Below are 26994 nucleotides of genomic sequence, written 5' to 3'. Positions count from 1 at the left end.
ATGTTACAGGACTGGAATATTTTAATTTACACTTTGTTCGGTTTGATTTCCCCTCTTAAAATATTTATTTATACAATTTCCAAAACCTGATTTTAAAGGTGACACAATCTCAACAGAATGAACTCCAAGTAGCTTTTGATCGAATCACATGGTCTCTCACAGCAGGTGGATTTAATATAAATTCACAAATGTGCAAACAAAAGACAGTAAATTCGAATATCCAATAATCATAAAAAATATATTTAAGTAGCTCAATTTCAATGAGTCATATTCCCCTAAACAATCAAGCTGTGCAAAAATCAGATTGGCCGTTACAATTAATGGACGCAACAATCTAAAAATAAGGTCTATTTAGTAGCTGTTTAGATGTTTTCCAACCCCATCACATGCTCTTCACCAACAGATTGAGTTATTGTAAATGGCACTAAATTGTTGATGACAGCCAGCATGGAGGACTAATCCTTTATTTCCTGAAAAAATGTTAATTAAAGTGATAGTTTGGGTCTTGTGATGTGAACATCAACCCCCATTGCATCTTAGCCACTGAGTGACATCACTGCAGGCAATTTATCAGGTTACATGCCGCTTCCTCTGGAGCCACAAAAGGCTTTATACTACTTATTCACGTATGCAGTAGTACTCCCCAGGACCTGTGAACACATTTCCAAGGTGTAAAATTGTTGGAGTTACGCTTTAACACAAATCTATAGAATAAGGTTTGCGTTGTTGTAATGAGCATCTTCTGAAGCACTGTTTACATGAATCTTGCTTTTAACTTTGAATTAATTTGCATTTCAGACTCCTAGCATTGACATGGCTTACTGTGCACGACACAAGTTAATCTAAATGACTTAAATGGCTGTGATACAGCACCATGACATGTGAGAAGGGTCACTGTAGGTTGATTTTTACACTAATAATGTTATGAATCACAGAAAATTTTAAAAAGTAGGTGCAGGAAAACACATTCCGGATAACATCACATTAAGACAGATGACTCGATCAAACAACGGCAAAAACTGTTGATCAAATTTGAACTGGATTTTTATTTTTTCCTTAATCATTTGACAACTTTTAATAAATCCAACAGCACTGTCCTGAATTAGCAAAAATGTATACTGGACTATAAACTGTCAGCAAAGTCACACAAAATGAAATGTACATTTTAAGTGATTGCTATCCAGTGTTTACTGAAATTTGAACACATCACAGAACCAAACTTTACTCCCTCTATTACATAATACTGCTCTTCTGGGTTACAAAAATAGTTTAATAGAATATATGCCTACTTGTGCTAAGAAATGACTCCTGGCGACCACGCTGCTTTATTGCCATACAACACACACAAAAGGGGGAGAAAATAAAACTGGTGTGATTGCAACATAATATTGTAGCATTTTAAAGTACCTTTTTTTAGAAAACCAAAATAAATCTGCAAAGTGCAACGCATAAAAAGATAAAGAGTCATAATAGACTGTAAAAGGTGCAAACTGTTTTGAATTTGTCTCAGTCTGGGATGGAGGGCTTACATGGCACAATTCACATGAGGGGTTCGAATGGAGAACTGAGTAACTGTTCACAGAAGAGCAGAAAACACAAAGGACAACAGTGAAAATTGAAATAGTTGAGTCTGGTACCTTCTCTTGATTTGGTTAACCTGTTTCTACGTATTCATTTAAACATATTTGACTTTTACTCATTCAAATGTGCATTCTACCACATTTACCAAGCAGAAAAAAATGAAAGTACTGAAAGTAATATAGAAAAGTAAAGACTTAAAAGAATAGTTTGACATTTTGGGAAATATCCTTGTGGCAGAGTTAGCTAAAATTGCTAACTAGCCAGCTAATCTAGCTAGTCGTTCGATATAATGGCTGTATAAAATACAGACGGAGCTTCTGGGTCTGACGAGTGAAGTAAATGCTAAGTTTGTTACACGCAAAGTTCCTTAAACGGCCATTCTTTCTAATGACCAGCTGGTTGCAAAAAAATTCAGATTGTATTTAAGCTTATGAGAAAATGACCCTACTTCTCATTTGATTTATTACCTCAGTGAACATTCCTGATGAGTTTATGGTCTCAATCGTTATTTTCAATACTTCTTCAACACAGCATGATGTTCTTTTAATAAATCATGGTCCCACTTAAAGAAAAAAAATTGACAATACAGGGTATGCTTAAAGGCGTGGCTACCATTGACAAGTCGCTACCACGGCATGTCCTTGGGTTTTCAGTCAGAGCCAATCGGGATATCCTCCCTAACTCTACCCTCTTGTCCAAAGATGGTCACTTCTGGTCCCGAGAAAACAAAATGGCGATGGCCAGAGCTCCTAACTGAAGACTACTATTGGTGACGTCACGGTAGCTCTGTCCACTTTTTATAATATATGCGTGTTTGACTGACAGTAGCCGTGTTTCCATAGAGCATTTTTATGTGCATTTTGAAGAATATTGCATTAGAAATTTTACGGAAACGGCAAAATTCGAAAAAACTTCTTCTAATTTGCAAAAAACTTTTTTTTGTATTTGTCTTTGCGAATCAGAGTTCATGCGCAAAATGTTTGATGGAAACAGATTTGCCGAATACACTCTGACGTAGTGAACATTCAAATCACATGACTGATCAGCCGTTTCAAAAGTCAGATCCAATCGGGAACTTTCAAAAATTTGCAAAAAATTTGCTTGACATTTCATGGAAACATGGCTACTGATAAGAGAATACTGATCTTCTTGTCTAACTATCTCCTACAAAGAGTATGGTTATATTTCCCAAAATGTTGAACTATCTCTTTAACTTGCCCGGCGTATCGTGTACCGTGTTTTGCCCAGTGGCAAAAATAATATATCACCAGACAAAGATTTAATCAAAACTCCTCTCAACCGAGAAGAAAAATTTGTCCATTTGTTCATGCACACATTATTCTGGCAAGGAATGAAGGATTATCTTTAATCACTTATCTTTAAAGTATTGCTGCATAATGCCAGAGGGGGAAAAAAAAGAAGAAATCACAACAAAAAAAACAAACATTTGATCTAACATTTTAAAGCTCATACTATTCATCCCATTCATCACAAATACTCTAAGGCTGATTCAACTCTGTTCAGGACTCAACATTCCTCCAGTCCTGTAGCAGTGTGCTACAACGCACACTGCTCAGGCCAACCAATAGGCTTTATACTGTTATACTATCATGCACATTCCTTTTAAACTACAGTCAGAAGTAGTAGCAGTGCCGCTGGTCTCTGAACACCTCCTGGCTATTATATGTACATCTGAGAGCAGTGTCGTCTCCTACATGAGAAGTCTACGTCTGTACGCATTTACTGTACAACTGAAATACCTCTCAAGTCCCAGTGGAAAGATACAGCCAGGCAAATATCACACTGCATGACCAACTCCAGAGTCCAAGCTGTGAGACTTCAGGTGGACCTTTTTTTTTGTCCCAGATAGCATAACCTGCAAAATACTGTAAGTCTCGTGCTACTGTTTTATGGCTACTTTGTTTATAGTCAAAGGCATTTATACTTGAAGTGCAATTAAAGCTGTAGGTACGCTGAGGAGATAGATAGTACCACTGCAGCTCCTAGGAAGACTAACAGAGTCTGCTGATTCATAAACTAGATGATGGCACTGCCCTGTTAATGGAATGAATGGACGAAACCTCAGTTGATCTAACCAGTCAAAAACACACGCTGGAAAAAAAAAAAAGAAAAAAAAAAAGGGTTGAGGCAAAGTCCAACAAACCAACACAACTCGAGGCCTTGTGGAATCGGGGCTGGCAACAGAACATCCAGTGTCTACAACTGGTGGAGGCTTCAGGGATCCAGCCTGTTTTTTTTTGTTTTGTTTTTTTGTATTTTTTTTACATTCTCCAACATTATTACAGCCACAGCATAGAGTGTGAAACCCAAAAAGTTAAAGAGAATTAAGTAATATATAATAAATCAATAGTAAAACATGATAGAGGGCAGCCATTTTCATTCACTGGATGAGAACTTAAAAAGTTTTACAACTGGAGAAATAAAAGACAGATATACAAAAAGAACAAGTAGAAAGGCAAGGCAATCTCATGTATGGCCATTTTAGTCTCTTAAAATATTTACCTCACAACCATTATCTACAGTTTGCATTTGGCCATTTTAAACACAATGGGTCCATTACAAACGCTCCATTATTTTTTCATGAATCTGTAGAAATTAGCTTATTTACAAGTCTGTACAACCACCCTATAGAGCTCTCTCCATCTCCCAGAGGACCCAATCCACTTAAAGCAGGATACCTGAGTTTTCAATAGAATGCTTCAACCCACTCGTCACTCTTCACCGCACGTTTCACAGGATATCTCGCACAGCCACACACACATGCACACGATTAATTAGGCAAGGTACTTTTTTCTGAAAGGATGCAGAGTGTAGACCTTTGTGAAAAAGCCACAAACTCACCAAAACTAATAAGTCCTTGCAGAAAGATAGCAAACTCCACCCTAAAAACAAAGACAGTTGTGAGGGAGGTATTGAGAGGGGACATCTTACAGCAGGTGGCAGTTGAGCGGCTGGCCACTTGACTGTCCTGAATAGCGTACTAAACAGACATTAAGTAGGCCAGGATTTGCTTCAGGCAAATGAGTGATGGAGACCTTCCTGGGAGACTTCATCCTGGCTGTGGAGGTCAGAGGAAAAGATCTGACTGCTGCCACCAGGGTGGGAAAATAGAGCAGAGCTGGATGTCGCTCTTCTCACTGAGTGGCAGCTGCCTGTGGCACAGAAAACCTGACAAACACCAGAAATAAAAGGTTAATATTTACAGTCAGGTCATATTAGTGATTGTAATGCTCATTACACACCAGCATACTGTTGGATGGATGAAAGACAAATGCATCTTTACTATCCCTATATCCATGTTGTTACTAGGGTTGCAGCAATATTTCATATCGCTGCAGCCCTAGTTATTACTGGAAAATAACATATTTGCTTATCCTGAGAGTGGCACTAGAGTTAAGCCCATGTTATTAAGCAATTCAGGAGGGTTAAACTTCTGTGCAGCAGCAATCTAAAACCCTCTAATACTCAGTTCGTCACTCAGCTCTACGTGGTCATATTAAGTTAAACCTTTATCAGTCTCTATCAGCTGTTAAATAACTGAATGCTGACATTAGCATGCTAACATACTAACAGTTATTTTTTGAGTAGTTTCCACTGTAGTTTTGCATAATTTAGTCAGCTAAATTAATAAAATGTAATTTAAAGTTTTCCTCCCAAGTGTTTGTTCCAACGCTTAACGCATAACGTTCTAGCAAGGTCAACATCACTAGCATGGATAGCAATAGCATAAGTGTTTTTTAGGTAAAGCTGCAGAGCTTATTCATGGGCAAACTGTAACCTGATCTGTACAGTTACTGCCAATAGAGAAATTCACAAGTTTGAGTACAAAATTAAGTTATTTCTCAAAGAATATTTAGGGAACCGTGAGGCTCATCAATATTGTCAGAAATAAAAAAAAAAATATTGTCTCGAATCTACTGGATGGTTTGCTGTGTAATTTGGTACCCTTTCATCTCACGATTGTCATCAGACAACAAAATTTTAAATCACTCCAATACTTTGGTTTATGACCAAGTACCTGCAAAGCTAATTACATTATCGGCCTCAATGGTACTTTGTGTTTGGCACTTTGCAATCCATTTGATGCCATCAAGACTTTTGACCATGAACCAGTAGACAAACAGACCATCAGTGTCATCCCTAGATGCCCATAAAGATCCCATTAAATGGCCACTTGCTAGAAAACTTTCTGTAAAACAGTGCATCTTTAGTAATGACCTAATGGTGTCCTAGTGTATGCAACTAAAAAGTCCAACAGATAAATTCACCACAATATGTACTATCCAGCCTCTCTGCCCATCATGTTAGACCACAATGCCTCGATCTCTATACCAGAAAGTCAATTGGTTTACACTTAAAATTGATCCCAACTGTCTTATAACCTGCTCCAACAGCCATTTTCAGCAGGAAATACTGTACAACACACTTAGGAAGTACAATATTCAATTTCTTTGGGGCTCTTACATGAAAGAATGTATTAGACTATAATGAGAAGTGACAATATGAACCCTCATTACCTCTGCAGTCTCTGCACTAGTTCAGCCACCAGGGAGTCACAGATCCCTGGGTGTGTTTCTTCTGCCAGGAAAATGGCCTCCCGCAGCGCCTCTGCAGCCTCTGGTTTGCCATTACTTGTCTCACCCTTTTCTTTCAACTGCAACAATGACAGTTTTTATATAACAGTAGTTAATAAATATTTTAGCAGTACTCTGATAAAATAAATGTATCTGAACATACAGTAGATTTAATTCAGTGTGATCAGCTTTGGTGCTTTTTTTAAACAATAGTTATATCCTAAATCTTCTATTCAGTGATGACGATTGTGTTAATTTGGGTAACTTGGTAGTGCCATTACCTCAGTAAACAATGGAGAAAAGATTGTTGATAAGCTTTGTGACAAAGGCCTCTTTGGACTCTCCTGCACCTGGAAAAAAGGGAGATTTTAAGGTCAAAAGGGGAATCTGAAGCTATATCCAAATGTCCGGACATCCTCTACTTTTGCAGTCTCAGACTGCGAGTGCTGAGGGCTGTCCAAACCCACAATTCATCCGGTCCACAAGGGCCCTCAAGCCGACTTTCTTTAGACTTATAGAGAGTCGGCTTGTGGTGCAAACTTCACCAGACCCACAAATCATTGCAATATGGATGTGACATTGCAGCTGTTCTAATGCAGATTAAAGAAAACAAAAAACGTATTATGAATGTGTAAAAAAATGTCTTATTATTAACATTACTTGAATCACGTAGGCCAAAATTAAGGCCCATCTACCGCTTATGTTCGCCTTGCAGTCTTGCGCCCTTGCAGACCAGATGTGATGACCGTGAACACATCACAGTACGTCAGCTGAAGTTCATAAGGGCTCAAGTCTGCAAGTCCAGAGGGTGAACTTTTAAGACTTGACCTCCCAATGAGAGGTGGTCAACTACTCCTACATGACTGCTTTCTTGGTCTCACCTGTTTTCTCTCGAGCTCAGCAGGCTGTGCTGCCCCATTCTGAAACTTTTTTAGGTCCTTCTCCCTGATGGTGTTGAAGATCCAGTCATCGTTTCCAGAGTCATCTCCTCCAGATGCCTGGCCATCTGGCTCCCTTCAGTGACACAGAAATCAGTCAGAGATACTAAATTTTGCTTCAGGGTGTAAATTTGCCATGTCTCGCCCTTCCCGTGAACTGCACTGTGATGGTGCAGACAACTTACTCATCAGATTCATCCGAGCTGGATTCATCCCGAGACTGCTCTGACTTCCACCTCTTGTATCTGTCGATCAGCTCTGTCAGATAGGACGTCTTTTTGGCATGCCTTACAATATACTTGTGTTTTAACAGCTCTTTGGCAGTTGGCCTCTAAAGAAAACACACAAAACAAACAGTCAGTATAAAAAGAATAGCTTTCTTTCTTTGTGTACTTTGCACTATCACTCATAACGGCATGACCAAGAGTTGTGTAAACTTACAAAGCTAGGCTCCTTATTTAAACAGGCTTCAACAAATTCTTTAAGTGGTTTGCTGTAGTTTCCTTCCAGTGTCGGTGGATTGTTCTTTGGGATGAGGAATAAGACCTTCATAGGATGAAGCTCAGAGTGGGGCGGCTCTCCTTTAGCCAGCTCTATTGCTGTTATTCCTAATGACCAGATGTCTGCCTATAAAACAAAGACATTTGGGACAAAAACAGATCCTCTTATATAAGCAGCACAATCGTACACATTTCTCCACAAATGCACACACACACACACACACACACACACACATTGGCACAATGCTGTCTGAAGTGACATGGCTGACGTCAGCAGCATGGGTGTATTTGAGGAAGCTCTGCAAGCTGAAGACTGTGACATCGTGGTCGTGTTGACAAGCCACACTGACTCACGATGTGGCTGTCCCAAAAATAAGCACTTGGGTCGTTTCTAGTCTAGACCGGTCTTAAAAAATGCTCCAGACAGAAAAAAAGCATACACGGTCAAAAGAGCAATGAAAAGAAAGACAAAAAGCTACAGATCATTTGGGTCAGATGTCAAACAAAACCTTTCTTAGGAAAATTTTCCACTACCATTTCATTTGTTGGCTCTTTATATTGACACTAACTGTTTACACAGCCTGGGTGTGGCAACAGGTATAGCCAATAATAACCCTGTATTCGCTTTTGCTTTAATGACATCATGCACTCAAGCTGGCATAGACTCTGAGTACATGCTGTTAGTAAATTAAAAGGCATACCAAATAATCTAAATCTGAATTTAATGTACATTTTTCAAAGATTTAATTTTTCACTCAAATTGTTTAGCTGATATTATCAATTATAAAAAAATACAAAATAAAAAATAAAAATAGCAATGTCATTTGAACAATCACAAAATAGCAGTATTATAAACAGGTGGTCTCAAACTTTTGGACCCTTCTGTATGTTGTCTGACATTGTAACAGGAAGCTCCAGTCTGCAACTGTAATTACAGTTTTTTTGAGCAAAGTTTTGGCTTCGCATTTTCTCTCCTTCTCTCTGTAAGCTCACTGTCACTCACCTGCCCACATCTGTTCACTTTCTGTTTATCTTTCTCTTCCACCACAGGAAGTCGGTAGAATAATTTTTGTACTCATCCCAGAGATACCGGGTCACCAAAGCAGGTTTGACACACGTCACTGAGTTGGTCTGGATAGTATACTGCATAACACTCACGAGTTTGTCATTTTGAGGCCACTGCCAAAAAACTCTGTGGCCTTTTTCTGTCTCACCCAATAATAAGCCTCTCCCCTTCTTGTACTGGTGTTGCTGGACTCACTACTGGTCCATTAGAAAAAAACCCACTGCTCCAGATGATCAGGCCAATCCAGCTGATGTGGTAAAACTACAGTCAGCTTTTCAGACCAAGTTAAACACAAAGTGATCCAGCTGTTTACATTAACTCATTAACATTTTGCTGCCGTGTCTTGCGTGCCGTAAACTGTTCTTACTGTTTTGTTACAAACTTCTGACAGATGACCTTATACAATTTATTGTTGCTACTTAAAGTATTTTCTCTCAAAACCAGTACATCATGTGGTATAACACAAAGCAGTGTTGCAACATTAAACTCGAAAGTAATAAAAGAAATAAAAGTCAGGGGTAATTCTGACCTTTGAATCATAGGCAGACTGCTTTATGACTTCAGGTGCCATCCAGAACGGAGTACCAACAAATGTGTTCCTTTTGATCTGGGTGTCGGTCAGCTGGCCCGCCACTCCGAAGTCTGCCAGCTTCACATCGCCTTGTTCTGACAGCAACACGTTGGCAGCTGAAAGCAAGACAGACAAGAATACAAGATGCATCAAATTCATTAGTTTTAAAGAAGACAATACAATGTCTCAACCACTTTAGTAATATTATTGATCCCAGCTTCTGGCAGAAACCTGGTTTCTGTAATCAATTGAAGATCTCTGTAAGAATAACCAGAGAATTTGGTCTTGTAAAGCATTAATCAGGTCCCTAAAAGCTTTTCAAGTGTATTTTATTTGAATGACAAAAACCCAGGGCAGGGAGAGTGGTAAGAGACCTCAGATAAGTAGACCCACATACATCTTTCTACAGCTTCTATGAAGCTCCTGTTTGCACTGCTCTCTCCACAGCAACATATGCCTGTTTTAGTACTACGAATGTTAACAAATAAAAAGGGCTTCTCATCACTCATCACTAGAACAGAGACATTACAGATTTCAGATCTCAACAGAATTTACATTCAAATGTGAAAGATTATTTGATCTGATTAATTACAGACAGCGCACTGAAAAGAACAAAATACACCACATCCTGGTAGCAGAGGAATTTACTTTTATTGCAGTCATTTCCTCCACAGCTGGTGAACACTGATGCCAATACACATTAAAGCCTCACTTCAGCTTTATTAACAAGGCGATAGAGAATGTGTTGTCAAGATGAAACCATATACAAGATGTTAAAGCAATGTGATGGTATGCACCAGTCTTACCTTTGATATCTCTGTGGATTTTCTTTTCAGAGTGCAGATACTCGAGCCCTTTCAGGATCTCTCGCAGGATTGTGGCAATCTGTGTTTCATCCAGGGCACCTGGTTCCAACTAGAAGAACAGGTAAATTACAGGGTACAGGTCAGATTTTACATATCTGCGACATCTTCGGTACTGTCATAATGGACTTCAAATCAAACTGTTCATTTATATCATTTTGACATAGACTCACCAAATCCAAGGCTGATCCTCCACCCAAATATTCCATAATAATCCATAATTTTGTACCCTGAAAAAACAAATCAGCAATTCAGTCAGGTAGCGTTCAAAGTTGCAGTTGGCATTACGAACACAGTTAACACTCACTAAATCCAACAGGAAAAACTTGATTTTACAATAATCTTTTTGCAACATTTAAGACTCAACAGTTCCCACTCACTTAAATTGTTTAGGAGAGCGATAAAGGCTGCACAAGCAAACCCCGCTGCTGACATGAGAGAAATATTGTAACAAATACTGAAATGTTTCGTTTTACCATATTAAACTGAATGTTATATGTCCCAAAAATATATTTACTATGGTGACAAGTACATATAATATACATGTAGCAACACAGTGGAACAACTGTAATGTAAATGGTTGAAAAATCACACTGATTTAGGTGAGTGGCCAGGCTAATGTATATTCGGTTAGAGAAACAGACACTTGTTATATGATATGACAAAAGGAGTCCGTTTACATTTGATCAGTGACTATTAACCGATATACCTGTCTTTTTATTGAATGACGTGGCTGCTATTAATACTAACATATCTAGCAGCTGAGGACTACTACTTATACATTTAAAACATTTCACAGTAATAGCTGTGTTAATTAGGCAATCCTTAAAATGGCTATTTTCACCCTACACACTATCAATAGAAAATGTGTTGTGATTAAAATCTGAGCAGGAGATTGTGTAGCAAGATGTTTTAGTCTTGGCACATCCTCTCTTCTACAGACTGACATCAATTCAATCCTGCACCTGTCTTATCCACTCAGAAACATCTCAGCTGTCTGTTCCAGTTGTGCTCACAAAACTTGAGTAGCACCTGTTTCCTTTTTCCACAATTGCAATATTTTCAACTGAACAAATGAAACATCATCTGTGAAGGTGACAACCAGAGTGTCACTCAGACATCTCCAGACTTGTGGATGTGTCATCTCAGCCTGTATGTGTGATTTCTAAATGCACACAGACTCCTTAAGATGTCAAACTAACTCAGACAGTATCTGCTGGTGCTGCCCACGCAGTAACCAATGCGACCCACACCCACCAACCCAGCACAGCAACCAGTGTGGGCTTGGGTTTCGTCATGCTTCCCTTTAGGGAATGCAAGTAACTTTTTTTGTGATAATTTTAAATTTTGTTTCGCCATCATAACTCTAGTTTGATCCTGAAATCTACCTATTTAAAGTTGTTATATGTTGTTCTTGACACACACTATCTGGTACAAATCCAGTGGCACACACTTACTGATTTATTTAGTTTCCGGCAGCAGCGCTAGCAGTTTGTTTGGGATAAACTGAAATTCCATTAGCATGATAAATCTTTGATAATCCTGCCACCACAACTGACCAGACAAGAAAAACTAAATTAAACAAAATCAATAGAAGAAGTCTAGGTCTGTGTGTTACCAAAGATGTTGCTGAAGCTGTTAATGAGATCACTTTAAGTTTTGTAACACACATGTAAAGAGGTACATACACACAGCACAAACACCGTGCTTACATACTACACACAAATGAGCCTTAATTCTCTTCTTCAGCCAGCAGCATAACTTGAGCTAATGGAGCACCACTTCTCTCCTTATTGCCGTTAAGTACCACAGTAAATGCTGTGAGAGGCACTCTAAGCACCATCACATGTAGCATGCCTGAAAATCTACTACAGTAACACAATGTGGTTTGCACCTAAGTGATGCCGTCAGTACAGCTATTACAGATGACCCAAACACCAGAGAAGTTGCATCTTTCTTTGTGTCTCAGGCCGGCTTGGGTTATATTTAGAGTAGGCTGTTGTTTTGGCTCTTTTGTTTAGTACATTGTCTCTGACATGTAACACTGACTGTGATGTTAAAGAGCTGTGTGTTTACATTCACATTAGATGAATATCGCAGGATCTGCACTCCTATAATCGTCAGTTATGCTGCATTTTTCTACATATACAAAGGGCTCTGATGCTGAAGCTGAAAGTCGGCATGTTGACCTCATAGTCATTGTTTTTTTTTTTTTTTAAATGCAATCTGCCGGAGTACACAGCAAAAAGAACAAAACATATGTCCAAATACTTACAGATTGCACTGTTGAAAGCCCACCAGCTATACAGTATACTCCTACACTGTTGGCCTATTTCTGGTTGCTCAACGGCAATCTGTGCATTATTACACAGGCAATACTTGTTCCGTTGCCCATATGCATTATTTATTGACCTACATTGCGTACACTTGCTTGCAGGAACACACTATTGATATATGCATTATGTCATTATGTCGAGCATGAACTATTACAAATTGACTTAATATTTTTCCTGAGGTTAAAGCTTACCTTCAGATAGGATCCGTAATACTTGGTGATAAAGGGACTGTCGCATTGGCTGAGAACTGTGATTTCCTGTTGAATGTCTTCAATGTCATCCTCTGCTTCCTCCAGATCAATAATTTTAATGGCCACAACTTTCTGAGTCCGAGTGTCGATGCCCTTAAAAACTTCACCAAAAGAGCCTTTCCCTATCCTCTCCAGCTTCGTGAAGAACTCCTCTGGATCGGCTCTGAAATTCTGTGTGACAGAGAGATGGATGGGGAGAAAGAGAATAGAGGGCATTTTTAGTAATATCAGACCACAAAAGTTTACATTAGCATAAAACCAGAGGTCTACTAACTATGGATCAAAGCCATGGTTCTGGAAAGGTAACATGTATAATCATGTAAATCAGTGGCTCAGATGATTGATCACAGAACTTTTGGGGGATTTTATATTGCTTGTACTATCAAAAAGTTACCTGACAAAACAACCCTTCCCTGCACCTGCAGGCTTTTATAGCGATAACTACACAAAACAGCCCAAACTCAGTTGAAGCACGCAGTTTTTGAATTAAAACAAGCTTCAAGTTTAATATCTTGCAACCAGAGCCTCACAATAAGGGCTGCAACCAGAAACTATTTTCATTGTTGTTTAATCTGCAGACAAGTTTACCAAAATAATTGTTTTGTCAACAAAATGAGAGAAAATCAGTTTAAGTGATCCAGTCCAAGTCCAGATTCTCTGACTGTGATTCGACAATGAAAATAATTGTCAGTTGCAACCCTTAAAGTGACCTAATAGTGATCTTAAATGTCTTGTTGGGTCCAGCCAACAGTCAACAATCCAACAATATTCAGTTTCTTTAAATATTAGATAACGAGAAACAGCAAACTTCTGAGTTTTAAGAACCAGAGAATGTTTGTCATTTTTCTTGAAAAACTACTTCTTAATTACACAAATTCTATTGGACCTAAAATATGCCTGACACTTGAATAGACGAGCACAAGCAGCCTTGCAAAGTGCAACTTACACAACCTTCTCTGCCTGGTCATTGTTGCAGTCTTTTGAATTTAACTTCCTTAGTTTGTGATTCAGCTTTTCTGTCATAAGTTTGTGGTCTCAAAATCCAAGCTGAAACCCAATCTTGAGGATAGGCTCAGGACATCCCTTTACAGCTAAACTGCTTGGGATAAATGTAACCTGTCCTCTATTTCTCAAGAAGATTCAGGAGTGGTATGCTAAGAAAAAGTTACATTCCCCAAAACCTATAAAATTTCACCAATTTCTGAGTAGCTTAACTCTAGCAACGTGTAAATTCAAGACCAAAATTCTCCACTGCCACAGACCACATACGCCAGCACAGAAATAAATATAATGCAAGACTTTCACTTTATTCTTTGTTGAAAATGTATACTTCAGCCTGGCTTCAACCTCTGCACGCAGACCAACTGTTTAACCTCCTCTGATAAAATTTTGTGGCTGTGAGTAACACTTAAATCATGAGACAGCGTGACACAGACGTACCTGAGGTTTATTGACCTCCACCACAAAGGCTCAACAGAAACCAAAGGACTACACCCTGACTTATTGACTGAACCAAATGGCTATTTTCCCCATGGAGCACCAGGGAGGAAATAATGGTCTTGAAGTTGGCCAGTTCAATTTCCCTTCATGCACTGCAATTATTAGCCTAAACATACTTTCCATGACAAAATAGTAGGCATACAACATTAAGTTTAGACTGAAAAAAGTTGCATTTTTATTAAAGCATTACACTGACTATTATGAAGATCTGAAAAATTAAAATGCAACAAATTATATAATTGCAGTAGCAAAGCAATTAGGCCCAATGCTTAATTTCCCAGGTAACCCAACCCTAAGATGATGATCTTTGGCTCACACACACACACACACACACACACACACACACACACACACACACACACACACACACACACACACACACACACACACACACACACCATATTGCTTTAGTCCCCCCCCAGAGAATAGTTTCCAGTAAAAGTGCTAATGCATGGTGGTCAAACTATATGGGAGGGGAGATGAGCAGCAGCTGCACTTTGAAAAACTGGCACAGAGGCGGCTGCTGAATTTGATAGCAAAGGGAGTTTACAACAAAGACAAAGAGACCGAGCGGTGCAGAATAAAGCAGAGTAGAAACAACACAACCAAAATACTATCATAACACTGGTGTGGTCAGTCATCCAGGTGAAAATTATAATGTCGAGGCTGACCTCTGTAAAAACAATGGGAAAAACAACAAGGCCGCTGCGACCACAGACTACATATGATGGGAATGTACTTGCCATATCCACAGTCAGCAGGTTTACTGCGACAACTAAAGCTGCCTGAACCTCGCTCTAAAAGCATGTGTTTGATGCTCTCCCATCTGCACCACACAACTGTGTAGTCTGGTGTCATCCACGCACCACACCCTCAGGGCTGAAGGCTCACTGCCAGACTTCCAACCACTAACACTCCTCTGCAGAGTAACCTGTGGACTCAGGTCCGTTTTATTTATGCACATACTAATGAAGTGTTTATAATTCAAGACAGAGAGTAGTATTATGTGCAATCAATGTAATCATGCATGTCTTGGTTATGTCACCCCAGGAGGCTGTCAATTTTACATGGACTGTAACGTAACGTTTGTACCAAGCCTTAACTTATTCAAAAGTACATGTATTGACAGCTAGCTAGTGGCTGGTTCAACAAAGTACAGTACAGTAAACATAACAGAATACAAAACAATTTTACAAGCTACTAAGCCACTGGTAGACCATAAAACCCTACAATCAGAAAGTTTATTGAACTATTGACAAAAAGCTGTGATGACAAAACTGGAGCTGAAACCATCAATTCAATACGTCAGTCAACAGAACATTAAACAACAACTACTTTCTTGTAATAGTAAACTTAATATATTAAGATTTCGAAGTATTGATGGGCAAAGACAAGCAATTTGATGTCAGCAGTGCTGAAACAATTAGTTGCTTAATCAATTGCTGGATTGAAAGATTACTAAATGAGGACTACTTCATAATGAATTAATCCTTTAACTGATTTATCATGCAAAATATTTTTTATATCACTGAACGCTGAATATATTTTTCTTCTTTTTAAAAATTTAAAGACTTCAGTGATTAAGTGCTTTGGAAAATTCTAATGGGGGTTTTCAATATTTTCTGACATTTAATAGACGTACAGAATTGCCAGATTAATCAATAATGATGGTAATTATTGATCAGGGTTAGCTGGTTAAAACCAAGATAAGTGGACTGCTCAGCCACACGTCTCCACCTGAAAGAAGTAAAAGCACAGGTAATATGGTGCACGTAGAGCATTAGTTGCAGTCTCAACTGGTCAATTACAGAAAAATTGGGACAATATTTTGATGATTGTCATTTTTCAAGCCAAAATTAAATACATTTTTTGTTTCCAGCTTCTTAAACATGTAAATGTGCTGCTTCTCCTTGGCTTACATTACAATAAACTGATGTATATTTTCTGTTTTAGCACTGTTGTTCAAAAACACAACAGTGGACATGGACCAATTAACAACTTGGTACCTCAGCTTGTACTCTAGGAAATTGTGATTAGCCTACAATAACGCTGTCTACACATTAAGAACAAGCTCGGCCAAAATAAAGATCCTAAATGATTTGACAGCTGGTCAGCCATTCAGTACACTTCAGCTTTGACTAGTCCACAGCCTACGTGCCACTAACTACTGGACTTTGACTAATAGGTGCTTTTATCATTGAAAAGCACATGCGATAGTGTTAAACGCGATAATGATACAGTGTTCCTGTTCATAAAGTTCTTTACAACCAGGTAGTCAAACTTCCGAGCACAAGGTTAAGAGGAAACTTGAGGTAAAATGTCGGGTGGATACGAGTAAAAATGAAGGTGCCTCTGAGAGTTAGCTAATAGAAGAATAACACATTTTATTTACCTGAATCCCCGGCAGTCCACTCTGAATAGGGGAATGAGCCATGGCGTCAGATCAGCAAAGATGACGCCTTTCCTCGTCTTTTTCTGCTGTCCTTATCAGAGGTGTAACGTTAGTTTCCTGACCGACCCCGGCTTTGGGTGAACTCGTCCGTGCCCCAAACTCTGTGGCGATGGTTACTATATCAAGCGGACAGGTCCTGCTTTTTAAAAAAAGATCCGCTCGACTTGTCGGCTCGCACTTCGAGCTGCCTGCCAGCCTCCTGCTCACTCGCCTTCCGCAGTTAGCGAACGTTAGCTACGCTAGCTACTTTAGCAGCTAGTAAGCAAACAGTTAGCTGGATAATTATCTCTCTGTAGACCTGTGCGGTCTCTCAGCGCATGCCTGACAGTTTCCCGATGATAATGCAGAAGTCTGGTTTGAAACAGTCGCGCCGGGTGAATAAATGCACACTGTTATATAGTTGTATCTCTTGTTGTTCTATTCTCTCATCACTTTTCTCTGTCGTCCAGCGCCATCTTGGTTCATGTCATTTTCATTTCCCCGACAACCAATCAGAATGAAGAAGAGTGGACCGTGCCTATGTCGTCATACGTAAATCGAGGCGCGTCACCGAGAGGAGGAAGGAAGCACACACAGGTGCCAGTTTCACATGTTTGTGGTTTGATGTAAAGGTAACAAGGCTGGATGACCAACTAGGCAAAGCAATCTAAAAAAAAAAAAAAAGTTTTAATGTGTATGTGAGTATTTTCTTTAAGACAAACTCAACTTATCTTTTCACACCTTAAGATTTTACATGAAATTGTGCTCACGTTAAACTAAATAGCCTTAAGGTGTTTAATCAACTTGCCACAAAATAAACGACACAACTTGCGGTCAGATGAGATCCTGGGATAAAAAATGAATGAAAAATGAACTTTTATATGGAAGCCCTAGAGGGCCATGCATTAATACATTTTATTTCCTCTGTTTTCCCGTGATAACGAGTTAATTTCATATGTGTTTCGAGATCTCGAGTTATTATCTCGAAATAACAACTGCCGTTTTCCCGAGATAACGGGATCATTTTCTCGAGATCTCGAGATAACGAAACTTTGTTTTCCTGAGATAACGATATAATTAATTCGAGATCTCGTCATTAACTACATAGCTGGTCAGCTATGTAGTTAATGATGACATCAGGCTCACTTAGATTGCGCCGCCGATATAGCTGAAGCCTTGCTAACTGTCTTTTTAGATTATGCACACTAATGTGTATATTATCTATAATAGCAAGGCATAATGCTATTTCAGCCTGTGTCAGGCCTTGATTGAAAAGATATGTGACGCGGTGATCGATATGCTCCTGCTCCTCTGACATTGCTACACTGAATGATGTTTCCTGCAATGATTTAATATACTACACTATCCTTTTGTTTTCTCAAGATCTCGAGAAAATTATCCCGTTATCTCGGGAAAATGGCAGTTGTTATTTCGAGATAATAACTCGAGATCTCGAGAAAACAAATGAAATTAACTCGTTATCACGGGAAAACAGAGGAAATAAAATGTATGAATGCATGGCCCTTTAGGGCTTCCGTACTTTCATGCTCAAATAATGAAAACTATTTAGCCAGTTTGGGAGCTCATAACTCCCTCGAGGGCGGGAAAGGCTGAAATGCATTCTTTTCTGTCACATAATAGGACATTCACTAGCTAGTAATACATAATTATTGCAAAAACAACACCAGTCAGTCTTATAAGTCTGTAGATTTGATATTGGGTTGGCAGAGTGCTATGAACAAGAATGACAAGCTCAATGTTTTTTTGGCAAAAGATCTTAATTGTAAGTGAAAAACAGAAACAGGATTTTTTTTTTTTTACAATACTTTTATTATTATTTTTCTTTTAGAACATCCCATCAAAGAAACATACAGTAACAACCTTTTCACAACCATTTGAGAGCAGAAATCTGTTTCACAGACACTCACTCTACATACACACAGTCAACTTGCATCAATATAGATATAAAGATAGAATACAAATAAAACAAAATACTTCCCGACATTGTTTACAGTTTCCTCTCAAGTAAAGACAACATTTCCATGGTTCTCTGAGCAAAGTTAAGTCTTTTTTTTTTGCTTACCCTTTAGCAGTGTAGGCAAGTCTTTCCAGATCAATACAATCCGAAAGCTTTCTTACCCACACTCTCAATGATGGAGCCATACTCTTCCAACATAGTACGGTGGCTCTCCTGGCTAGAAGTGGTCAAGAAATTTGCATATATATCCCAAATGCACAACAAACAGGATTTATTGCTTACTTGAACAGAATTTACACACAAAGAGCAATTACATCCAATAATATGATAAATGTTATTGTTGTTGTTGTTGTTGTAATAATATAGCTATTATTATATGAATTTGTTGTACTCAATATAATGTTACAGAGCTTTGTGTGCCTCACCCACAACAGTTGTTTGGTGATTATAATATAATATTTGAAACACACCCAGGCACACAATTAGGCAATATGCCAATTCTACCTTGCATCAATGTTAAACACCAGATATGAATGTATTCTGGATATCTATTCCGCTTTGTTCACATACGGGTTTTTTTGCCTTCATCATCATTATCATAGCTGTGACTTCCAGTTGAGTTTCTCCTGACCATCTCCATGTCTTTCTGTAGCTGTTTTTTATCATCCTCGTAATCGTCGTCACCTTTCTTCATGAACTGGGCCTCAATTTCTGCAGGGTTTATGTAGGTGTAGAAATATGCCATGATGGAGAAGATGACACACACCACGATCAAGAGGGAGGCGAACAGGATGTATTCTGCCCACTTAAAAAGAAGAGGGACAAGAATGGGATTTATGCATCATCATGTGTCAGTGTTTGCGTGGCACAAACACACAGACATGTCTGACGTGTCCAGTATGGATGTATTTTTGTTTTGTTTATTTTACCTGTTCTGGGATCTTCGCAACCTCAGCCACAATCAGTACGATGAAGTTGCCAACGGCAACAGTAAGCAACCAGCCTGCTTGCAGCACGGCTTTCATGTTATTAGGTGCCTGGAAGACACAAAAGAAAGACACAAATGGAATAAAATATGAATAGAGCACTATACAGAACTATCATAAATCAAATATTTGTTATCTACTGTGTCCTACAACTTCTTCTCTGATGTTGCAGTCCTTAAATTAGGTGTGGAAATGTGTGTGTTGTACTGTACTAATTGTACCTGTGAGTAGGAGAACTCCAGACCAGTAACAGAAAACATCACTTCGCCAACAGTGATGAAGAAGTACTGTGGGATCTGGAGAGCCATGTGAGCCGTGTTGGGCTTGATGTCTTCTGTTGCAGTAATGTTATCCTGACACTAAAATAGAGATAATTACAACAGTTCAGTTTGGGGCAGTGTGACACAAAAGAAGGTAGCTCGATGGTTAGATTCTGCCAAAGCATACAGATGACAATATCTTTTTTTTATTTGTACACTCCAGTATAAGGTTGGTTAGTTCTGTATTTTTATTATTTTCAAAAAGCCATTGAAAAACCAACAATACTTTAATCCAAACTTCCTAACCATGGCACTCAGCCCTCAGCTCATTTGTGCCCTCTTGAAATGTAAATCTTAGAAAAACAACAACAAAGAAAGAAAACTGTTACAAAAATTAGTTTAATTTTTTTTATAAAGGCGTAACATTTTCCTAAAACAGCAGGGCACCATAAGTTTTAACAAACATTACTCAAACAGAGGGAAATAGAGCATTTTGCGGGGACTATTTTCAGCTGCAGATTAATACACATTAGTGAATATATAAGGCCACAGGACAGTGTGTGGGTTTGACTAAAAAGGGAACATTTGGATCATGTCAACCAATTAGGGCTGATTCAAATGTTTCAAGGCCTCTACTGTTACCATGGTAATCAACTTCCAAATGAGTCTTCCAAGGAAGTGTCTGCTTCACCAAAAAGAGGCAATAATACTGATAAAAACGGAGAAATAAAGCTCCTCTGTGGCAATAAATTAGTCTCAAAACCTTGACACATAAAAACCAGCACTCAACACTTGCTCACACCCCAGCAGGGATTTCTAAGTTTCGAATATTTGCGTGTAGTTCCCACTGACAGCCCTACACCCAGTGAAACAATGTACCTCACTGATGTTTTTTTAATAGATTTAGGACAACAATGCAGCTCTATGGCAAATAAGAATAAGATATGTCAGGCTTTGGCTACACAGCCTTTTAATAGGATTCGTATTAAGAAAAATATAGACTCTCACCAGCCTTTTATTTCAGGTTTTATCATTTTTTCCCACATGGGTCAAATGTAAGTTTTTAATGATATCAAAAAGAAAGAAAATTTAATACAAGCCATTTTTAAATGTTTTATGATCTTTGTAAATTGTTCTCAATATAACCACGAATAATTACACAAATAAATAAACCGAAATATTAACACACTTGTTCAATAAACTTATGTTAGAATGATATTTAACACAGTTGGATGTCACTTTAAAGGTGCAATATGTAAGATAAATTAACTGTATTTATCAACAGAATGTGAGGAAATAAGAGTTTTGATGTTATGCCAAAGACATTTATGTATTGTGTTGCTACTGAAGTTAGTTTTTGCTGTCCCCGCAGCCAGAGTCCTAGACCAAGCCGCTGTAGCCTGCTAGCTGCTGCAGTTAATGGATACTCTGGTGCGCAAGACTGTTTGGAGTATGACTTTGACAGGTGGTCAATTCTTACACATTGCACCTTTAAATGAGATTTTATTTTGCACATCTGACTGAAATTTATGAAATTAAAAATTTGATGTGAAACTTACATTCGGTCCAATGACCAAATTTCCAGGGATATAGAAGGTATATGAGCTTCCAAATCCAAACTCTCTGGTGTAATTACATGCCTGTGTATCACTCCATATGGTGAAGATGATCCTGATTGATAGAAGAAAAAATCAGTTTAATAAGCTGTTTTATTGTTTGCATGAAATAATGATTCTTGTATAAAAACTATGAATTAGTTAATTTATAAAAACTAATCCTTACTTTCCATTTTTTACCAAAGAGTAGTTGGAATAATAAAACGAATCAGTTAGTCCAAAGTAAACGTCAGGGGCGGATATGTTCAGTGCCATATCCATTCCATTTACAAATCTGAAATCAGGACACAGTGAGCAAAAATATTAAAACCAGAAAATCTTAAAACACCACTAACACCAACATATATGCAATAATTCCTTTGTTTTCAACAATTTACCCACCAGATAAACCTTTACTGCGGCAACTAGCCTATATGATTAAACTAATTTAGACTAAAACAATTAGTCGATTATCAAAATAGTCAGTGATTAATAACAGAATATTTGCTGCTGTTAAAACATTTGCAAATCAACTTACCGGACTGCATTGCTGCCTTGTTCTGGCTTGGAAATCAAATCATCAGTCTGGAGGAAAAATGTTGATTAATTGAACTGTTAAAAGGCCTCTGTGTCTTTATTTTGATCATTCTCTGCTTCTAACTCACCATACGCCATTCCTCAGAGATGTTTGAAGGAATGAGAAGCGTTTGTCGCTTTCCCTTTGCCAAGGGAATTGTTTTCATCCCATTGTTGACTATTGAAACGTTAACATTGTCTCCATAAAGCATGATGAATTCATCAGTGGCCTGCAGAACAAAGAAACTGTTCAAACTGTGCATATAAACAATGCTATTTTGGATTGCATGCCACTTCATTTTACAGAATTTTAAGCCTGCAATTCCCAATTTTATAAAAGTTGTGTGTGTTTTTGTGTGAGGACATACCCGGCCTGCAGGAAGATCAATAGGATCCATGCCAGTCAGACTAACTGTCAGTGGACTATTGCCCATGTTGAGTAATTTCAACTGACTCTGGGAGGCCGATGGGAAGGTGGGCAAGGTTTTCTGAAAAATTGTACACAAATTAGAAATGAGCACTTGTCCTTGTTATGAATTCCAAGAGTACTTTTTATACTTGCATTAGCAAAGTTAGTTTGAACCTTAACTGTGGGTTTAAAATAAATGTAACTGATGTGCATTTTACAGTTTATAAGGAGATGAACACAGTAACTTTTTTCTACTTACATCAATTTCAATCTGAACCAAGCCAGCGCAGACGAACGCTATGGCTGCCATAAGCATCCCCACTGTCATTCTTTTCAGAGGTCTGTTGAATGAACATTAATTGCTGTTATTGATTTGTAGAACTTCTGACAGAATTACAGCACAAAATTTCTACATTTTAATGCAAGAATACATTTTCTTTTCATGACTGGAATATCAGTATATTCATATTTGTATGGGCCTGATTCAGACTACTTACGTAAAGTTCAAACCACATTTTTGGATCAAAGGGTAGACGAGACTGTCCATGATAGGCACCAGAGTCAGGATCAGGATGGGGTTGACGGTCTTTCAAAAACATAAATGAACACAGTGAACATTTTCTCAAATAAAGCACACTACAAGCCAACGCCGCCACTAAAATTAAAAAATAATTATTTTAACTTACCTGCATCTGATCTGGCTGTATAACAAGAGCACCCTGCAGACACAACAACATTATTAGAACATGAACACATTACTTCACTGAATTCAAATATATTTATAGTTGTTTTTATCACCAAACTTACAAAGTTTCCATCCATGGTGGTGGCTTGCAGAGTCCATCTAGAACCCTTTAATAGAGATGCAAAGTTTAGCACAGTTTCCACTGCTGACAAGTAAAGTTTCCTTTTCAAAAGCAAGAGTAACTCTAAGGTACCTTTTGGTCGAACAGGGTCCAGAACATCGGGAGTGGGATGTATAAGAAGAGGACCTTCAGCACCATTTTGATTTGAGCAATGAGGAGTTTCTACGGCACAGACAGACACAATATGAACTGGTGTTATTCCAGCTACAAAACAGCTTGTTAGAAACTTTAGAGAATTAAATGAAGTGAAACTCACATCATATCTTTCCTCTGCCCAGTCCATCCAGTGCGCCCTCCTTGGGTATCCTCTGTATCTGTGCCTGATGCGATTTGAAATGGCAAACTAAGGGAAGAAATATGGTTTTTAGAGCAACTGTTGTTACACATTGATGCAGAATGTGTTGATGAAAATGTAAACCAGACTCACCCCAATACATTTACACACATCCAGCATGATGTTTCCCTGTGGTTCTGCTTTGTAGTACATACCACTTCCGATGATAAACACCACTGTTAGGGACATCACAGGCACAACATCATCATCATATGAACCAAATCTTTATATTACTGCTTTATGTGCATATCACAGTCTCCATATAGTTTAGACATACCAAGCGCAACCACCATTAGCGCTGCAGGGACGCCAAAGGCCAGAGAATAACACTTCTCCTTAGCGTAGATGCCACATTCCTGAGCTGCAGATGGAGACAACTGTTACTTAAACTGTACTCAAGGACTTTCACATGCACTGAAGTTTATGGCACTGTTCGTCATAAAGTTTATGTCCTTCTCATATCTACCTCTGAGGATTGGAGTGATAATGGTTGACAGGAGACTCCCACCATTGATGCACAGGTAGAAAACAGAGAAGAAAGTTCTCCTCTGCTTGTCCTGCACAGAGAAATATATCAGTGACCAGTTATCACGTGTTGCACGCATGTTGTGCAATACAGAATATGATGTGTAATCAATTCCAAAGTGGTATTGATATCTGTGTTTATGATATTAAAAGATAAAGAGAGCACAGATTTTATAGCCATGCTTGCAACATGGATCTAAGGAGGAAACGAAGTAGCTTAGATTCCTTTAAAGAGTACCCTATACTGATTTAGTATTGCAATCCTGTTTTACAGTGGTGGACTCAAAATAGTTATAAAAAAAAACACAGAATAAAGCCAATTTGCCAATTATTAGTCAATTTTGAGACTTAAAAAAGTGTCAACATTTTCTTGACAAATCCTGAGGACTACAGTACCCACAATGCAGCTTTTAAAATTCATCTTTAGCTAGTACTGTGACTGACTTCAGTGACAACACTTGAGGCAGTTTATCAGCTGTGACACAGCTCCCCCTGGAGCCACAAAAGGCTTTTTAATTAATTATTTTTTTCTCAAATATGCAGTGGTAGTTCCCCTTTCACTTCTCATCTTACGGCATCATCAGATCTAAATTTTTAACTTGTCCGATTCTTTCATTTATGACTAATTTAGCTGCAAAATTCATGACATTCCCATGAGTCTCAGCTGTACTTTGTGTCTGGCTCTAATTAGCAAATGTTAGCATGCTTACATGCTTAACTGAGAGGTTAAACTTGGTAAGCAGTTGAACTGCTATACATCAGCATGTTAGTACAGTAATGTTAGAATTCAGTGTTAAGTTTTTTCCTAGAATGGCAATGAATCATCCAATCATAGCGAAATCCTTAATGACCACCCTATGCCCTAACCCTAACCCCAATCTTAACCTTAACCTTAACCTTAACCTTAATCTTAATCTTCTTTGGTTTGACATTAAGAACATTTGTTCGTTATTATTTGATGAACAACATGAATCAGAGTGATTTTGGAGTATTGGGGTTTTGGAATAATGGGCCCTTGGAACAATGGGTAGTCCCCAGCTACACAGAAATGCTAGCACGTCTAGAGGCTAAGCCTTGTTTTAAGTACCTCAGGGGATTTCTGCCTACATTTTGATGGAGTACAGTGGATAGTAGAGCAACAATGCAAGTATTTGAACTGGGTGTTGAGATTATATGCTCATTGCCTACGTTGATGCCAACTATTAGGGGGAGACTAAAGCCAATGTATAGACAGAAAGGAGGTAATGCTCTAACCTGATGCTCATTAAACTGGTCTCCACCAAAGGCAGAAACACAAGGTTTGATGCCACCAGTGCCCAAAGCGATGAGGAAGAGACCCACCATGGACATCACACTGCATGTGAAGAGGAACATGTGGATGAGAAGAAGGTACAGTAGAAGTATGTGCTGAAAGCTGCCTTCCAGAAGCAAACATTCAATATGTCTATAATAGAATAGAAACCCACACATGAAAGGTCATGTTGTCTGGTGTCCCATCTCTGTCTACGTCAGTGATGTCATGGATTGCACTGACGGCCATCGTAACCTGGCCGATCGCATAGACAATGGACAGGTAGATGATCGTCCTGTGAGAGGAAGAGGGAGAGAGATAGTACTGGTGACGTAAAAGTACCAATTCAACATTCAAAAACACATTACCAAAGTATCATCAGCTAGAAGTAGTCCAGAGGTTCCCAACCTAAGGATTTGCCCCCTCTGATGGGCTTCAAAATAAATCATCAGGAAAATAAATAAAAAAGTTCTGCTGACAAATCTAAACTCATTTTTTCTACTTTGGACTAAATCTTTGTTTTTTGGGGGTAGATGCATATGTTTAATAATGGCAAAAATAATTAAAGCCTTCATGCACTCAATCAATGGAAATTGAGGAAGCCACTCACTTAAACTTTCCCAGCCAGGAGTCGGCTATGATGGCTCCAAGGATCGGGGTCAGGTAGCAGAGAGCCACGAAGACGTGATAGATGGAAGTGGCCATGTCATTGTCCCAGCGCAAGAAGTACTTAAAGTACAGCACGAGGACAGCTGTGGACAGGCAGTGGAGACAAAGACTTCTTATTATTATACAGTATCAGTCTAAGACTGAACAGTATCAGCTCTGACAAAATAGATAATTTGAAAAAAATAAGACAATAGCTATCACGTGGTTAGGAAGGAAATATTCTCACCTCGCATGCCATAGTAGGAGAACCTCTCGCAGAACTCATTCACAACAATGAAGAAGATGCTGATCGGGTAGCCTAACACCTCTTTACTCTAATGGATAAGAGAATCAACAATAGTGTTCAGCAGTGGGGGAGAAAGTATTTAGATCATTTACTTATATAGAATTAGCAATACACGATGATTGTCCACTAATAGGCTAAGTCCTGCATTCATAATTTTAAGTACAGTACACAAAATTTGCAATGAAATGTTCTTTATGTATCAAAAGCAGTGTTGTAAAAAGTGCCTGAAAATCATGCTTGAGTAAAAGTAAAGATATCGTGTTAATATAGTAAAAAAAGTACTTCAGTAAAAGTCTTCAGTACGTAAAGTATCCAATAATAACTGTATTTAAGTATCAAAAGTAATTTTGTGGCAATAAATGTACTTAAGTATCAATGGTACGAGTAAAAGTAAATTGCATGTATTCATTTACTGTGTACTGGGGTCAGCTGATACACTAATTATTAGATCCAATCTCCAGCATTTTTTGGTGATCAGAATCAGGGATTTTTTATCCAATTGTAGATAAAATACATTAATTTAAAAATGTGCTACTTTGGCTCTGATGCAGCATTTAATCTGTAAAGTAACTAGTAACTAAATGTAT

General features: G+C 38.4%; 2 protein-coding genes across 2 annotated transcripts; both read right to left on the bottom strand.

The window, feature by feature from the left end:
* Positions 1–1026: 1026 nt before the first annotated feature.
* Positions 1027–17069, bottom strand: stk24a (serine/threonine kinase 24a (STE20 homolog, yeast)). The gene is made up of 11 exons (XM_073473640.1): positions 16594–17069; positions 12642–12872; positions 10288–10344; positions 10058–10166; positions 9210–9367; positions 7556–7741; positions 7300–7445; positions 7058–7190; positions 6458–6526; positions 6120–6256; positions 1027–4770 (listed from the first exon to the last, which is right to left on the bottom strand). Exons 1-11 carry the CDS (start codon positions 16633–16635, stop codon positions 4737–4739), a joined length of 1302 nt encoding a protein of 433 aa, XP_073329741.1. The 5' UTR covers positions 16636–17069; the 3' UTR covers positions 1027–4736.
* Positions 17070–19116: 2047 nt separating this feature from the next.
* slc15a1a (solute carrier family 15 member 1a) lies at positions 19117–26369 on the bottom strand. The gene is made up of 21 exons (XM_073474316.1): positions 26348–26369; positions 26063–26204; positions 25628–25747; positions 25416–25515; positions 24103–24193; positions 23914–23997; positions 23730–23812; positions 23559–23645; positions 23375–23464; positions 23244–23288; positions 23123–23155; positions 22934–23022; positions 22696–22777; positions 22396–22515; positions 22117–22257; positions 21990–22036; positions 21639–21746; positions 21416–21527; positions 19818–19955; positions 19540–19647; positions 19117–19415 (listed from the first exon to the last, which is right to left on the bottom strand). The coding sequence occupies exons 1-21, from the start codon at positions 26352–26354 to the stop codon at positions 19173–19175; spliced, it is 2070 nt and encodes a 689-aa protein (XP_073330417.1). The 5' UTR covers positions 26355–26369; the 3' UTR covers positions 19117–19172.
* Between the last annotated feature and the right edge of the window lie 625 nt (positions 26370–26994).

This window comes from Pagrus major, chromosome 9 (assembly GCF_040436345.1).
Source record: "Pagrus major chromosome 9, Pma_NU_1.0".
Classification (NCBI taxonomy): domain Eukaryota; kingdom Metazoa; phylum Chordata; class Actinopteri; order Spariformes; family Sparidae; genus Pagrus; species Pagrus major.
This window is presented reverse-complemented; position numbering and strand designations above follow the sequence as displayed.

Coding starts and splice junctions, on each gene's coding strand:
- slc15a1a (XM_073474316.1), bottom strand. Junction 22,778..22,933: donor AAATGTGGTTTGAACTTTAC/GTAAGTAGTCTG, acceptor TTCATTCAACAG/ACCTCTGAAAAGAATGACAG. Junction 22,516..22,695: donor TGGTTCAGATTGAAATTGAT/GTAAGTAGAAAA, acceptor ACAATTTTTCAG/AAAACCTTGCCCACCTTCCC.
- stk24a (XM_073473640.1), bottom strand. CDS start 16,635: ATGGCTCATTCCCCTATTCAGAGTGGACTGCCGGGGATTCAG. Junction 7,446..7,555: donor TAAATAAGGAGCCTAGCTTT/GTAAGTTTACAC, acceptor TGTTTTCTTTAG/AGGCCAACTGCCAAAGAGCT. Junction 4,771..6,119: donor CTAGTGCAGAGACTGCAGAG/GTAATGAGGGTT, acceptor GGTGTTTGTCAG/GTTTTCTGTGCCACAGGCAG.